This window comes from Eleutherodactylus coqui, chromosome 9 (assembly GCF_035609145.1).
Source record: "Eleutherodactylus coqui strain aEleCoq1 chromosome 9, aEleCoq1.hap1, whole genome shotgun sequence".
NCBI classification, from domain to species: Eukaryota; Metazoa; Chordata; class Amphibia; order Anura; family Eleutherodactylidae; genus Eleutherodactylus; species Eleutherodactylus coqui.
In genome coordinates this window covers 12,874,769-12,890,149 of record NC_089845.1, presented here as the reverse complement: position 1 = coordinate 12,890,149, position 15,381 = coordinate 12,874,769, and the positions used below count along the sequence as shown (strand labels likewise).

Sequence of the window (15,381 nt, the reverse complement as noted above, 5' to 3'; positions counted from 1 at the left end):
CCAGTTCCATTGAAGGCAGTGAGATGCTGGCAGCCCCTGCAGTGATTTTCGGGTAAGGGCTTTAAATATAAGCCCTTCCCTGAAAATCATCCTTAGAATCTGTAAAAAAATAAAAAATACACACTTACCTCTCCGTCGCTGCCGGGGCATAGGCGTATCCAGCCATGTCTTCTCCTGAACTGCTCTGAAGTGATTTAAAATCCCCACCTGCTGAAAGAGCTGCCTCTGATTGGCTGAGCACTGTGACCAATCAGAGGCAGCACTCAGCCATTGAATGACAGCTGAGCTCTGTCTGTGATTGGTCCCTGCGCTCAGCCAATTAGAGGCAGCGCTCAGCCATTTATTGAATTCAGTCCCCTTGTCACTGGACACACCACAGAGATGAAGAAATCCTCTGCCACAGCTGTGCCAGAGGATCGCGATCTTCACTGTATGCTCTCAATGTGGACGGCGCTGCTGCTGCCAGCCCCATTGACCACACGGTGAAACCCCTGGATGTGACAGCATCCAGGGGTTTCACATCCAAAAAAAACGGAATGCCACAGTTACTTGCATTTTTAAATCTGCTGCCCTATATTTACCACTGCCATTGAAACGCATTGGTTCTAATAGATGTGAATCGCAAACACAAGTAAGGGTGACTATCCACTAGCGTCTCCGTTTTTCTTGCGTAAAAAACGCTGCGATTTCACATTTGCGCATTTGCGTTTTTGTGGCTGTAATTTCACAGCACATCTCAGCTTGAAGCGTTGCATTTTTACAGCCCTCCATTGACAATCATGGGTGCATTAAGAGAAAAATAAGGAGATATATGCAACTGACAGTTGCTATGTGAAAAAGCGCAACGAAATACAAAAAAAAACCCAGATGGACAAGAACACATTCTATACCAATGGCTCTTCAGAAAAAACGCAAAACGCAATTTGGCATCGCAGGAAAAAAAACCCTAGTGGGTAGTCACCCTAACATGCGTAGCAAAAAACGCCCGTTTGACTGAGCCCTAAAAAGGACCCTGCAGTAGAATAAAAGACTCCTGCAGCAAAGGGCATGGCTGCTGCCCAACCTGCTGAAACCTCTCAGTAGGCGCAAACCCATCTTAGCATTTGTATTCCAATTTTTTGTGAATATGTCAAGAACGGTAGGTCTGGAGAGCTGAAACCTGGTCCAAAACCTTTTGGAGTGCCTGATTTACCTATGTGGCAAATTTGGTGCAGATTGGTCTCCTTAGCATACACACATCGGTGTGAGATATATTGTCCTCAGTATATACACAAATATGTGAGGTATATTGTCCTCAGTATAATTCCATACATTTGTGAGGAGTATTATAGGTGTGAACCTCCTGCATGGTGAGGAGGACAGCAAGGTCTGGGCAGTTACTGAGCAACCAACAGTTGAGCCTATAATGGAGCCTCGGACTGCTAGAGAGTTTCAGCATTCATTTGTTTAGGAATATGTCAAGATCCTAGAGAGCTCAAAATGGGTCAAACTTTCAGAAGTGCCTGTTTTACCTACGTGGCACATTTGGTGTAGTTTCTTTCCATCATTTGGCAGTGCATAAGGCACAGACAACAGAAATTCATTTTTATATATAAAAGGAAAGATAATAACAAGCTGTTATCTAGGATTTTATACATAGACTGTGAAATGTTATTTGTCGAGAGGGCAGAAAGCATAAACAAGCATAAATGTAATGTGCCTATTTAACCCCTTAAGGACCAAGCACCATAAATTCCGGCGCTTGGTGGTGCACTTTAATCCTGTCTGATCACTGAAATACGACACAGGACTAAAGCCTCTGCTCCTGCAATCAAGCAGAAGCAGGTCTGGTTGTCATAGCTGAGAACACGGAGGAGAAGTGGTTTTTAACCACTTCTGCCTTCTGCTTTCCCAGGTACACAGTGCTCAATAAGTGCTATGTACTAAAAAGTGGAAGTGTTTCTTCCACTATGCACAGCAGAGCTGCAGGGTCCTATCAGACCCTGATCATCTCTGCCAGAGACTATTGTCACTATATGGGGATATTTTTTCCTGTAACTGGGGCTCCTATGGATGCCCCAGCTACAGTGGAAAAGTGTCAAATAAAAAAAGAAAAACCCATGTGAATGACCCCCAGGAGGTCTTCTATAATGTTATTAAGGGCATAGACGGTAAAACCAATAGTTACATAAATAAGTAAGAAAAAATTAAAAAAGATAAAATTAAAATACATAAAAAAGAAAATGACCCAAAGCCGACGCCAACCAAAATCATCGCTGTATGCACCCTGTAATCCAAAACCATAGATATTATATATCAAAATGCCTAAAACAAAATGAGGAACCCATTCCCATACTTTGAGTGTAAATATACTAATTAAAAAACTATAAATGTTAAAAAATATATATTTTTTTTTAGCTTTTTTACCCCCAATAAAACTAAAAAAACTGAAAAAAAAGTAAATGAAAACGATATAAAATAAATAGCTCATGTCATGAAAAACAAATAGCAGCAAAAATAGTTTTTGTAGCTGAAGGAAAAAAATAGGGTAGTAAGACCATCACATGGGTAAAATCCCTAAAAAGTGCCTGGGCTTAAATGTTACAGCGAGCTTTCAAAACTACTTAGGGTTCTTTATCTGGCTTCTAACAAGACAGATCGAAAGAATCATATTTTCACAATTAAAGAAAGACCAAGTTACTTGTGGCTGAGTGAAAGACAACCAGAAGGTGAGGTAAAGTCCCCTGGTGCAAGCACTGAGTCATGACAGACTCCTGGGGTGAGGTCACATCATGACGTTTTCTTGGCAGACTGTTTTTGCAGGGTGGTTTGCCATTGCCTTCCCCAGTCATCCTTTACCCCCCAGCAATCTAGGTACTCATTTTACCGACCTCGTAAGGATGGTAGGCTGAGTCAACCTTGAGCCAGCTACCTGAACCAAGCAGGGATCGAACCAGCAACCTTCAGGTCGTGAGTGAGAGCTTACTACTGCATTTCTGCTGCCTTAACACTATGCGTCACAGAAGGCTATTCAAGACATCCAGAAAGATAAGATTAATTTGGGAATACAAATTAATGGCCATCTTTGATACTCTGAACACAGATCTAAATATTTATCAGGGTTCTATGACCTAAAATCTGAAAGATCTGGACCTAGAGTGCAGGCACCAAGGCTCTGAGCAAACATCCATTTATAGGCCACTAGCTGATATACCCGGCTTCGCCTGAGTTAATTTGGTACTGGTGTTTATCTGGTGTTCACATGGAAAATCTTACGAAGTCGTGGTTACTTTAGGGATACCGAGGAAAAAAATATGTTCACCATTTTGCATGGTTCTTTGCGTTCCCCAGGAAACACCAACGGGGAGGTAACCATGTGACGTTTCCTTTATATAAAATGACATCAGGAAGTGAGAGAATTAGATTACATACGTAAAATTTGGACGCTAATTCTTTTGTGCTTAAAATTGAATAATCAAGTTGGGACCCATTTACTTTTCCTATTTATGACATAATCAATGCTTGTGCCAAATTTCAAGTTTCTATGACATCGGGAAGTGGGAGAATTAGATTCCGTACGTAAAATTTAGACGCTAATTCTTTTGTGCTACAATTGAATAATCGAGTTGGGACCCCTTTACTTTTCCTATTTTGGAGATAATCTATGCTTGTGCCAAATTTCAAGTTTCTACGACATCTGGAAGTTGGAGAATTAGTGGCGAGTCAGTCAGTCAGTGAGGGTTTTCGTCTTTATATATATAGATAAGACCTGCACATTCTTATTTGTGAACTCATTAAGGCCTTCTCTCCCCCTCAATCTGTTCTATTATTGTTTTAAAAGCAGTTTATCACCCCACGTCTGTTTTATGTTCAAGTCAAAGCCTTGTCCGAAGCCTGATGAAGAATCCTAAGTAGATTGGAAGGTTCGCTGTAACATCATTCTTTTTGATAGCCATTAAAAAAGGTATCAATCATATCTACACGGTTATGTGGTGTAATGGAATGGATTGGTATAATGTGATTTACCCTGTTGCTTCTTTTTCCAGTGATCCTTACTTTCATAGGTTCCAGTCTGATAGTTCGATGCATAAACTATGTTTTTATGCTCTGCTGACCAACCAGTAAACTCACAATAAGGGAGGCGCTTCAGACAACTTCTACATTAATTCTCTACTGATCTAATCCTATCTAAATCACACAGGGGAGAACATAGGTATTGACTAACATTTCACACAAGATGACAGAAGATTTATAGCTGGACATGACAGTTAGCTAAGGAAGTAGAAGATAAAAAAGAGCTGCAAATGGACCTAGATAAGCTGGGGGCTTGGGTTGAAAAATGGCAAATGAAGTTCAATGTTGATAAATGTAAGGTTCTGCACATGGGCAGGAGAAATGGATGTCACCAATATACACTAAATGCGGTACTGTTGGGGAAAGGTGATATGGAAAAAGACCTGGGGGTACTAGTGGACTGTAGACTTACCTGGATCACCCAATGCCAGTCAGCTGCTGTAAAAGCTAATAAAGTCTTGGGGTGCATTAAAAGAGGTATAGGGGCGAGGGACGAGAACATTATTCTGCCACTATATAAGGCACTTGTCAGGCCTCACATGGAATACTGTGTACAGTTCTGGACACCAGTGCTCAGGAAAGATGTTGCAGTGCCTGAGGGGGTTCAAAGAAGGGCAACTAAACTAATACATGGAATGAAGGGACTAGAATACCCAGAGAGGCATCAAAACTGGGATTAACAACTCTGGAAAAAAGACGGTTAAGGGGCGACCAAATAACTACCGTATGTATAAACACATGAGGGGACGATACAAGGATCTCTCCCATGATCTGTTTATACCCAGGACTGCGACAATAACGAGAGGGCATCCGCTACATCTAGAAGAAAGCAGGTTTCATCACCAACACAGAAGGGGGTTCTTTACTGTAAGAGCAGTGAGAATGTGGAACTCTTTGCCTGAGGATGTGGTGATGGCAAAACCCATAGGAGGAGTTTAAGAGGGACTAGATGTCTTTCTAGAACGCTACGATATTACAGGATATAGACATTAAATAACCAGCGGGTTGTTGATCTGGGGCTTGGAGTCAAGTAGGAACTTTCAAATGTTGATCCAGGGATTATTCTGACTGCCATTATGGAGTTGGGAAGGAATTTTGGGGGGGGGGTAAATTGGCTTTTGCCTCATTGGGGTTCTTTTTTGCCTTACTTTGGATCAACATGAGGGGAGGAAACAAGCTGAACTCAATGGGCATTGTCTTTTTCAGCCTAGGATACTATGTTACTATGTAGCTGCAAGGGTGAGCACAGAGGTAAGTAAATCACATATAGTCACACATTAGGCACATAATAAATGTTCTCTGAGATTAGTTCACTATTCTAAGTATAAGATCACCTAATCAGACTATCTGCAGTAGAGTGCAAAACCCCATGGCAGAGCACAAACATTTATTTTTTTTATTTGTTCTTTCTCCATTTCGCTCATTCCCATTGAAGTAAATGAGACTAAGGTACTATGGAACTGTGCCTGGTAATGAATGAAGGGGATATGATGCTCACTGGAGCACTGTGGCCCCTTCAATTAATCAGTGGAGATGCTTAGGTTTGACTGCCACTGACCTGATACTGATCAGTGTTGTAGGATCAGAGAAGCGCATTAAAGGGGTTGTCTCGCGGCAGCAAGTGGGGTTATGCACTTCTGTATGGCCATATTAATGCACTTTGTAATATACATCGTGCATTAAATATGAGCCATACAGAAGTTATTCACTTACCTGCTCCGTTGCTAGCGTCCTCGTCGCCATGGTTCCGTCTAATTTCGGGGTCTTCTTGCTTCTTTAGACGCGCTTGCGCAGATCCGTCTTCTCCCTTCGGCTCCGCTCGGCAGCATCGGCGATTTGGCTCCGCCCTCTTGTAGGCATCATCGCGTAGCTCCGCCCCCGTCACGTGCCGATTCCAGCCAATCAGGAGGCTGGAACCGGCACACATCATGGGGCGGAGCTACGCGATGACGCGTACAAGGGGGCGGAGCCAAATCGCCGATGCTGCCGAGCGGAGCCGAAGGGAGAAGACGGATCTGCGCAAGCGCGTCTAAAGAAGCAAGAAGACCCCGAAATTAGACGGAACCATGGAGACCGGGACGCCAGCAACGGAGCAGGTAAGTGAATAACTTCTGTATGGCTCATATTTAATGCACGATGTATATTACAAAGTGCATTAATATGGCCATACAGAAGTGCTTAACCCCACTTGCTTTCGCGAGACAACCCCTTTAAGATTGTGGTAGTGGTTGTATTAAGGATGGGGGGGAGTTGGGGAGGCTCCCTATCTAAAATTGCTTCACAACCACTCCGTCCCTGGTTGCCGCTGGCCAGGACATGTGACTGCTTCAGCCAATTGCTGACTATAGAGGATCACTGCTATGGTCAGTGATTGGCTGCAGCAGTCGCAGGTCTTGGTCAGCAGCAACCAGGAAGGACCTAGGGCCCTCATCCCCAAGGGACCCCCAATCATCTATTTATCCACAGGACTGTAACAAGGGGGCGCTCTAATAACTTTGTATAATATATCAGGGGTCAGTGCAGAGATCTTTCCCATCATCTATTATACCCAGGACTGTAACAAGGGGGCGCTCTAATAACTATGTATAGATATATCAGGGGTCAGTACAGAGATCTCTGCCATCATCTATTACACCCAGGACTGTAACAAGGAGGCGCTCTAATAACTATGTATAATATTAGGGGTCAGTACAGAGATCTCTCCATCATCTAGTATACCCAGGACTGTAACAAGGAGGCGCTCTCTACATCTAGAGGAAAGAAGGTTTCTATACTGACATAGAAGGAGGTTCCTTACTGTAAGAGCAGTGAGATTATGGACGTCTCTGTAGGATGCGGTGATGGTGATACGATAAGAGGATAAGAGGGTCCTGGATATCCTTCTGAGGGCGCCCACCCACTGGCGTTTGCGATTTTCATGCGTGAAAAACGCAGCGTTTTCCGCGCGTTTTTCGCGGCATTTCCGTTAATTTCCATTGACATTCATGGGTGCATTAAGAGAAAAATAAGGACACATATGCAACTGACAGTTCCTATGTTAAAAATTGCAACGGACCGAAAAAAAAAACGCCAGTGGACAGGAACACATTCAATACTAATTGCTCTTGAGGAAAAACGCAAAACGCAAAGGAAAAAAAAAAATCGCCAGTGGGTGGGCGCCCTTAAGCGACACAATATTACATGTTGTATCACTGATTACTTCAGAAGGGTCGGTGATTCAGGGATTATTCCGATTCCCAGATTGCTGTCAGGAAGGAATTATTTTCCCTAAAATGTAGAAAATAAGTTATCCTATGTAGCCTTCTAAGCTCATAGTAACACAGAAGTATACTTCCCTGTTATTCCTCAAAACAGAAATAATGAATTGCCTGGGTATGAAGTTCTTGACTGCGCTATGCCATAAAACCCGGGGCTGAGTGTGGTCAACCTTTCCAAAAGATGGTGAATAGAATGACTATTCTATTTACTTGGATGCCCATCTTCTTTACAATTCAAACTGCATTTCTTTTTCCATATGCTACATAGTTTGGAAGATTAAAAATGGATGAGTGTCAGTCCAGATCAGCCTATTATCATGAAATGCTGATCCAGGGAAAATCAAAATATATGCAGGAGGTAAAAGCCAAAATCCTCGTTAAAGGAAAAAAAAAAAATTCTTGCCAAAATCGATTGTGAAAAACTGGGACCGAAAATGTAGCATTTTCTCCATAAAAAATATCTGTGCGTGAAATTACCTTCACTTTGTAAAAATTAGCAGTTAGGCAAAGGCAATGCAATTATATTCTATTTAAAGCTGCTCTATCTTGTCTCTTATCCTACCCAATCTAAAAGAAGCTGGGGGGGGGGGGGGGGCGATGCTGAGCTCAAGGAGAGTTCAGGGTTTGATTTGTATTTCCATACCAATTTTTTAAATGCTGCTAGGACTGAATTCTTCTCGGCCCACACGGAGTGAATGACAAGTTTTAAATTACACAAACTTTGTCAGGAAAAGCGGGGGGGGGGGGGGGGCGGCAGATTTTTTTTCTTATTTCTTGCAGCATTTAAACAGATACAAAATTAAATCATAAACAGGATCAGCATCTCTGTATTCTATGCAGCCCTCAGATAGGGGATCAGAAGGGAACATGGAGATCCGCTTTAGATAAAGAGATATAAAAAAAGAAAAAAACAAGAAAAGGGAAACTAAAAAGCGTACATTGTATGTAGGATTGGGAAAAAAGAAGTCTGTAAATGATATCTATATAAACACAACATCTGCTAAAAAGTACAAAAATGGCGCCGCCTTGTTTTTATTTCAAGCATCCCACAAGAGTATAGAAGTCTCATTTGTAATACTAGTATTTATTTCTGAAAATGTAAACAAAAGGATGTGGAGCGCTCACATCATGGCCGTTATGCAATATGCAGAGAGCAGGAGAAGGACTGGCCTGTGAAGGCAGATTTGTACTTCTAGATCCTAAGGTACTCAGCAAATCTGAGTAGACGATGCAAGAAGTTAAAAAGCTATGATAACATTTGAGCTGTTTGCAACATTTCAAGCCCAGAATGATTGGTTTGGCTCAAACATATCTAGACTTCAGCTGAGTTCATTATCCTGTTGAAAGGTTCTTGGTTTTTGTTGTGAGACAAAACCATTAAAACAGCAAATAACATGGCCAAAAATAACGCAGGCACCTTTTTTCTGTCCTGTCGAAGAACAGAATACAGATTGCATTTTGTACAACAGACGTAAAAGGCATTCACATGGAATAGGAACTGCGCACTCTAGTAGTTAAACTAATGGAAACTCTCTGGGGAAAGAGGATATTTGACCACTTAAGAACCTGTTGGACCCTAAACGGCACGGCTTCACTGAGGACAGATCATATCAAACTAATCTAATTGATTTCCTTGACCAAGTCACAAAATTGGTGGATGAAGATGGTTCCCTTGGATTTCAGTCAGTTCCACATAAAGATCTTATGGATAAGGTGTTAAAAAACATTGGACTTATCCTTTGATAGTCCAGTGGATCCACAATTGGTTAAAAGACAGCTATTAGAGTGTTGTTAATGGAGTGTATTCGGAACAGGACTAGTTACAAGTGGTAACCACAAAAGTCTGTTTTTTTTTTACTATGTTCAGAAGTGACATATGAGGTGTAACAGGTAACGTCTGGCTGTTTGCTAAGGACACTAAAGTGCACAATAGGATTGATACTCCTAATGGTGTCTTCAACATGAAGATCCTCACTAGATCAAAACAGTGTAAGCTGTAGTGTAATGTTTGCAAAGGTAAAATAATGCACTCCGGGATGAAAAAATCATCAGACTCAGAGTATCATCTTGGCTGTTCTGCATTAACCATGACTTAAGAAGGCAAGGATTTAGGAGTTCTGATTTCTGAGTCCACCGTATGGCTAAACAGTAGGGTGCTCGGCTGCATAGCTAGAGATATGACCTGTAGATTTTGGTGATACAAGGGCAGACTAGATGGGCCAAGTGGAGGATTGTTAGGTTTCTAATAGGCATTCTACTGCTTCCTCCTTTAAAGTTACATTTCTTTTTCAAAGATTTTTTCAACAAAGCCTTTCAAAAGGATGCATTACAGGTGGAGCAAGATACAAGGCGTTTGACAGGGAGTTGATGCCCCCTGTAAGTGGTTGGCTGTCCTGCATTCTCCCCGTCCTCGCCCTCACAGGTCCTCTAGCCACCGCAACTTATGAGCGCTGCTGGGCAGCGGACAAGGCTGTGGAGGAAGGTGACACCGGTTGGTTTGCACTCTGCAGCGCTGCTCTGCGAGGGAGCAGTGACCGGCGGGCCAGCCTGAAAGAGCCCATCTCTCCACTCCTCTGCTTAATAGACTCACCAGGCTGGCCCACATAGCTGCACTGGCACTCCGCTCCTCTGTTGTCGGATGCCGCGCTGCTACCTCCCTCGTTGTGACAGCCGATGTGCCAGCAGCAGGACTGCGAACACTGCCGAGGTGAGGATGCCAGCGGCAGGAGCTGTGGAACCAGCGGCATGCTGCTAAACTGGGAGACTGGTGGTGGGGAGAGCCCAAGCAGGGCAGGCAGGAATCACAACTGCAGGGTGCGCAGAGCTGGGATGCTGCCGCCGGCCAGAGGCACAGCAGCTGCGGCATGAATCAGGCAGGGATAATCGCAGCAAGAGGTGGGAAACTGCAGCCAGGGAGGGGCACAGCCGGCCCGGCATCATATACTCCGCCGGTGGCTACAGGACCTGTGAGGGCGAAGACAGGGTACAAAAAAGGACAGCAATCACTAATAGGGGGCGTCAATCCCCTGTCAAACTCCTTGTATCTTGGCTTCACCTGTAATTCTGGTGGCGTCAAGATACACTAATACCGAACACTTGTCTGTATTACAGGTGCATAAATGTGCTCGTAATATGCTCATGTGAACCTGGCTTAATTCTGGAAATAAACTGAAACTGGATATTACTAGGCTGGACAGTGTCAGCGGGGAGGAACACACAGCGGTAACAAGCAATCAGTGCTGACATTGCAGACTTTGTGTTAAGCTCTATTTACATGAAGAATTGTAACGCTTAATTGGTAATTTAATCAAACATTTTCAAGAGCTATAACTGAGGAGCCTCACAGTCACTCAAACATTCACTGACAGCAAAAGGAAAAAGAAACCTAAAATAAACACTTTTTTCAGTAAGAATGATTTTATTTTGTTGAAAAAAGTAAAGGCCCCAAATAAGGATTAAAGGGTTATTTCCCGCTCTGTGTAATGAGGCCACTGTCCTTCAAAAGTGTCTGAAGCTATTCACTGCAGGAAATAACGTTCATTTTATAATATAAGTCACACTTAACTTTTTTAGGTTTTCCTAATTTGCTCAATAAGATCACTTTTCATAGCTTTTTTTTCTTTCAGTGACACTTGCCTTGACTTGACGATAATAAACTGCAATACTATTTAATGGAATGACACGATCAACTCCATGTCATATATGGGGTTAAATTACCAAGTCTGATGTTCCTTCCAATCTAAGTTGTTGCAGAGGGGTATTTGCTGCAATTAAAGCCAACCCGCTAGTGATGGCATGGGCACAGGCTTTGTTCCTGGCCCATCACTGGGGCACCACGCTTTTGCCTAACTTTATAAAACTAGTGATTGACTCAGTTTGCACCAAAAGTGGCTGAAGCTGTGCCCGAAGGGTAGGTGCAAATGCAAAATTTCCCGCCATAAATCTGACACAATATTTGCCTATGTAGCAAGTGGAATTGCAGTGCATTTCACAACTCCACATTGAAAGGGGTGAAATCTGCTTTGAATATCCCCACAGATGCTGAGGAATTTAAGGTATGCACCGTGTCCTTTAATCTGCTCAGTTCTGGCACATTCACGCTCAGAGTGTAGATAGGTGATCACTTTAGTAGAGTTCATTCACTCCACAATTAGTAACCTTCCATAATATTGGATGTATAGATTTATTGTTGATGCTGACAATCATTTCCTGCAATGCCAGATGCCGATTGTCACCATCTTATTTCCATAGAAGAATACTATTGCGCTGACATGTATTGATGTATGATCATGTGAGCTTTGTTTTCTGTGTTTTTGCATCTATTTTGGTTGCTTATGCATCATCTGTGTATGTGTTACAGCCTGGTTATTGTACATAGAAGCTATAATAAGGATGCCCAAAACCATGGTGAACCACAAAATGAGGTGCATTCAGAAGGAGATGTATCCAAACACACAAGGGAGCAGACTTACTAACTTTCTAAATTCAGACAGATTACAAAAACACAAAATGTATCACAGTGGACAAGCATGGCACAGCTTTAGCCACTTTTGGTGCAAACTGAGCCAACCACTAGGTTGTTTAAAGTCAGACAAAAACGTGATGCACATTGACACCTCTAAACCATGATAGTTTCCCACTAAGTCGTGCCCTTTTGCCACTAAACCACATGTCAAGCAGTCCACAGTGGATTACACTTTTTGAAGCATCAGCTTCATAAATAGGTCTAGAATTGGATAGAACATTATCCACTTGGAATGCCCTAAGTTTTGGCACATTTTATTACAAGCTCTAGATGTAGTCACATTAACAAATCTACCCTAATGCTTCAAAACTAGAGATGAGCGAGCACGCTCGGATGAAGCAGTTACTCGAACGAGCATCGCTCTTTTCGAGTAACTGCTTACTGGTCCAAGCGTGCTTGGGGGGGGGGGGGGGGTGAGCGGCGGGCGGGAGAGTGAGAGAGATCTCTCTCTCCCCCACGCTACCACCACGAGCACGCTCAAACCAGTAGGCAGTTACTTGAGAAGAGTGATGCTCGCTCGAGTAACTGCTTTATCCGAGGTTGCTCGCTTATCTCTATTCAAAATGTTATGGGACTCTCAATAGCAAAACATTGTGCTTGAACTGAAATGCTATAGTATCCACAAGCTGTGATTAAATGTACTGAAAATATGATCTAATTATGCTTGATGTTTCCATCGTCTTGGATCTGGTTCACATAGTCACTGCAAGGAAATATAGTGATCCCTCAAGTTACAATATTAATTTGTTCCGAAACAACCACTGTAAGTTGAAAACATTGTACCTTGAAACCAGAACTCTATGGTAAACTAGTAATTTGTTTGGAAGACACCAAAAATAGAAATAAAAGACAAATAAACTAATACAGTTAAGCAAGTTCTACAAGATTGAGAAAGAGTTGTTGGAAGTTGCAACTGACTTTCTTGTTGAGGATAGGAGCTTCTAAACATTGTGCACTAGAAGAATAAAATGGAGTCGCTCTTACCCGGTGTCCAAAGGAGCAGCTCATCCTGGCACATGTACAGAATATGTAGTACCCCACTATACGGTAGAGAGGCACTGCTAGACAGCCAATCAGAGAAAGCATTTCAGTAATACAGGTGCTTTACAAGCAAAATTCCATGCCAATTGGCTGGATCTTCCAGCTAATTGCACACACTACAGATCCAAACTGTCTGAGGCATTCTTTGTTGAATATGGTTTTAAGTTACAATGGCCTGGGTAGGACCATTGTATGTTGAAGCCATTGTATCTAGAAGGACCAGGACCTCTGTATAAAGAAAATTCTGAATCAAAATATTCAGAGAGTATATAAACAACAAGGCAGAACTCAGTCTGTTATATTTACTGACATTGACCATGAAGACAATGTCAAGGATAAGTTTGTCACCTGCAGCCTGTGAAACACTAAAAAATATTCACTTGAAGCTCTTTTTTGCCTTTGAGAATGACGTGATTTTTTATACACAATAAAAGAATGGACAGGCTTAGAACCTACCGTAACACTGAAGACCCACCTTCAAAGTGGGACAGTGGGTTCCTACATTATTATTTGCTGAGAAACATCGCCATGTATGTTAGATAAGTCCAGCTAAGTAATTACACACCTAAGGAACTCTGGAAGGAATTTTCCAATTTCCAAGGCCTGTTGTATGGTGGATGATCCCAACAGAGGATTGGGTTACAAATAATCAGTATTTTTGAAGTATTATTATTATTTACGTCCCCATCCTGAAACCAGATGATCTCATTTACATAACGTTGTGTGTAGCTGTTTTATTTAGTGGTTTTGGTCCTGATTGTATAAAACTATTCTGAAAATTGGCAGATTTGTATAGCTGGACAAGGTTGTTTGCCAGCGTTGACTGGAGGGTACTTAAAAAGCTTCCCTAATACACAGCGTTTTCAAAATAATACCTAACATGAGTTATCACACAATAATGTATATTTCACGTGCTCACAGCTCTAAGGCACCTGGTCGTAAAATACAACAGATTGCACAAATCAATGGAAATCAATGATTCTACTTGGTTGGTTGATTCATGCATGTACACAGAAAGTTTAGCATGTTTTAGCATTCTGGAAATGCTAAACGCCCAAAGCACTATTAGAAACATGAGAAACATCTGAACAGAAGTAAAGAAAATGTAGGAGACGTAGAAGAGTAAATGTGATCACATAGGAGAAAAACGATTCACACGTGTGCAGAAATATCCATGATGCACTATCAGTCTTTGTTTTGGAAATACACGTTTGGCAAATATAGATGACAATTGCAATTTATTTCTTTTAACACTGTATCATTATAAGGAAAACCAGTAAAAATGAAAAAAGTCTATTTCAAATATCTACATGTAAAATTTTAGGCATTGAAAAAAAGTGCTGTGTTGACAAAGTAGGATGATGATGCTATTTGCCAGACATTGCTAAGTTGTTTAGTTGTCACAAAAATTCACATACTAGACCATACAATACTGCTAAAAAGTACTTCAGTCTTTTTCATTCATTTTTTATCTCAAAACTTACCGGGGCGAAAGAAAACAAAATATATTGACATTTTTGATTTAATCTTGAAGAAATGAAACAATATATAGAACCACTCATGAAGGAACACTGTGGCATTAGTGTAATTTACACAGTCCACTCTTTATCAGTAATGTACATCAAATACTTTACAACAAAGCATTAACAAAAGGCAAGAAACATCTTGCTATACAGAAGAAACTTCTAATGCAACTTGAAGCCTAGTTTCACAATGAGGAAAGTAAACAAAATGTGAAGAACTGTTCCCCGTAGATTATGTAAACTTCACTCTTGTGCTTAATGTACTAGTCTGCTTGCCACCAGAACCGTGTCCTTCTATCTGGAGGGTTATATACTCAGATATCCATCCCTAAAGCACCAGTAAGAGATTAGGGCAGAATACGTCTGTTACAGTAGATTTCTCCTATGCTTTAGTACCCCTGTTCAGAATGTCATTTAGGACAATTACAACTTTCTAGAAATAATTAGACTCCTTTCCACCAGCTTTCTAAAATACCATAATCAATTTCCACAATGATACTCATTGCCTAGCTAAGGAACAGGCTGAACAAATTAAATCTGCAAGGAAAAATGTCTTATGTTATGCATGCACATGCACAGATTTTGAATCTGCGTCTCAAACCCAGGAGTCTGGAGAGGCAGGGTAGTGGCTTGTTTCATAGTTCAGTTCACTATAAGGGCGAGCAGCAGAATAAAAGTCGACATAGTTGCCAGTGGACTTTAATCCCAGATGCATATTATACTCGGTGGCCGGAGGTCGGTGGTGCACCTGATCCTCAAAGAAGGAGTCATCAAAGTTTCTTGTTGAATTCTGAAATGGTTGGTAGGTCTCATAGTCTTTTCTACCAGCTTCTTGTGGAATTGGCTGTGTAGAAATCTATTTAAGAAGATTAAATCAATGCAGAATAGGGTTGTTTAACATGTGGGTTAATAACATGAGATGGGAGAAAAGTAAAATATGAACATGGTTTAGATAAGAGGCTTTTGTTGCTTTTTGTCACAA

The 15,381-nt window shown here is 41.6% G+C and overlaps 1 protein-coding gene across 2 annotated transcripts in view; it reads right to left on the bottom strand.

Annotated features, from left to right (window-relative positions):
• Window positions 1–14,203: 14,203 nt before the first annotated feature.
• CTNND2 (catenin delta 2) overlaps window positions 14,204–15,381 on the bottom strand; it is a 731,828-nt gene continuing 730,650 nt past the window's right edge. For both annotated transcript variants that reach the window (XM_066579126.1, XM_066579127.1), the window contains one exon: window positions 14,204–15,255. In XM_066579126.1, coding sequence (XP_066435223.1) covers window positions 14,995–15,255 — 261 coding nt within the window. In that variant the 3' untranslated portion in view covers window positions 14,204–14,994. The remainder of the gene's footprint in view (window positions 15,256–15,381) is intronic.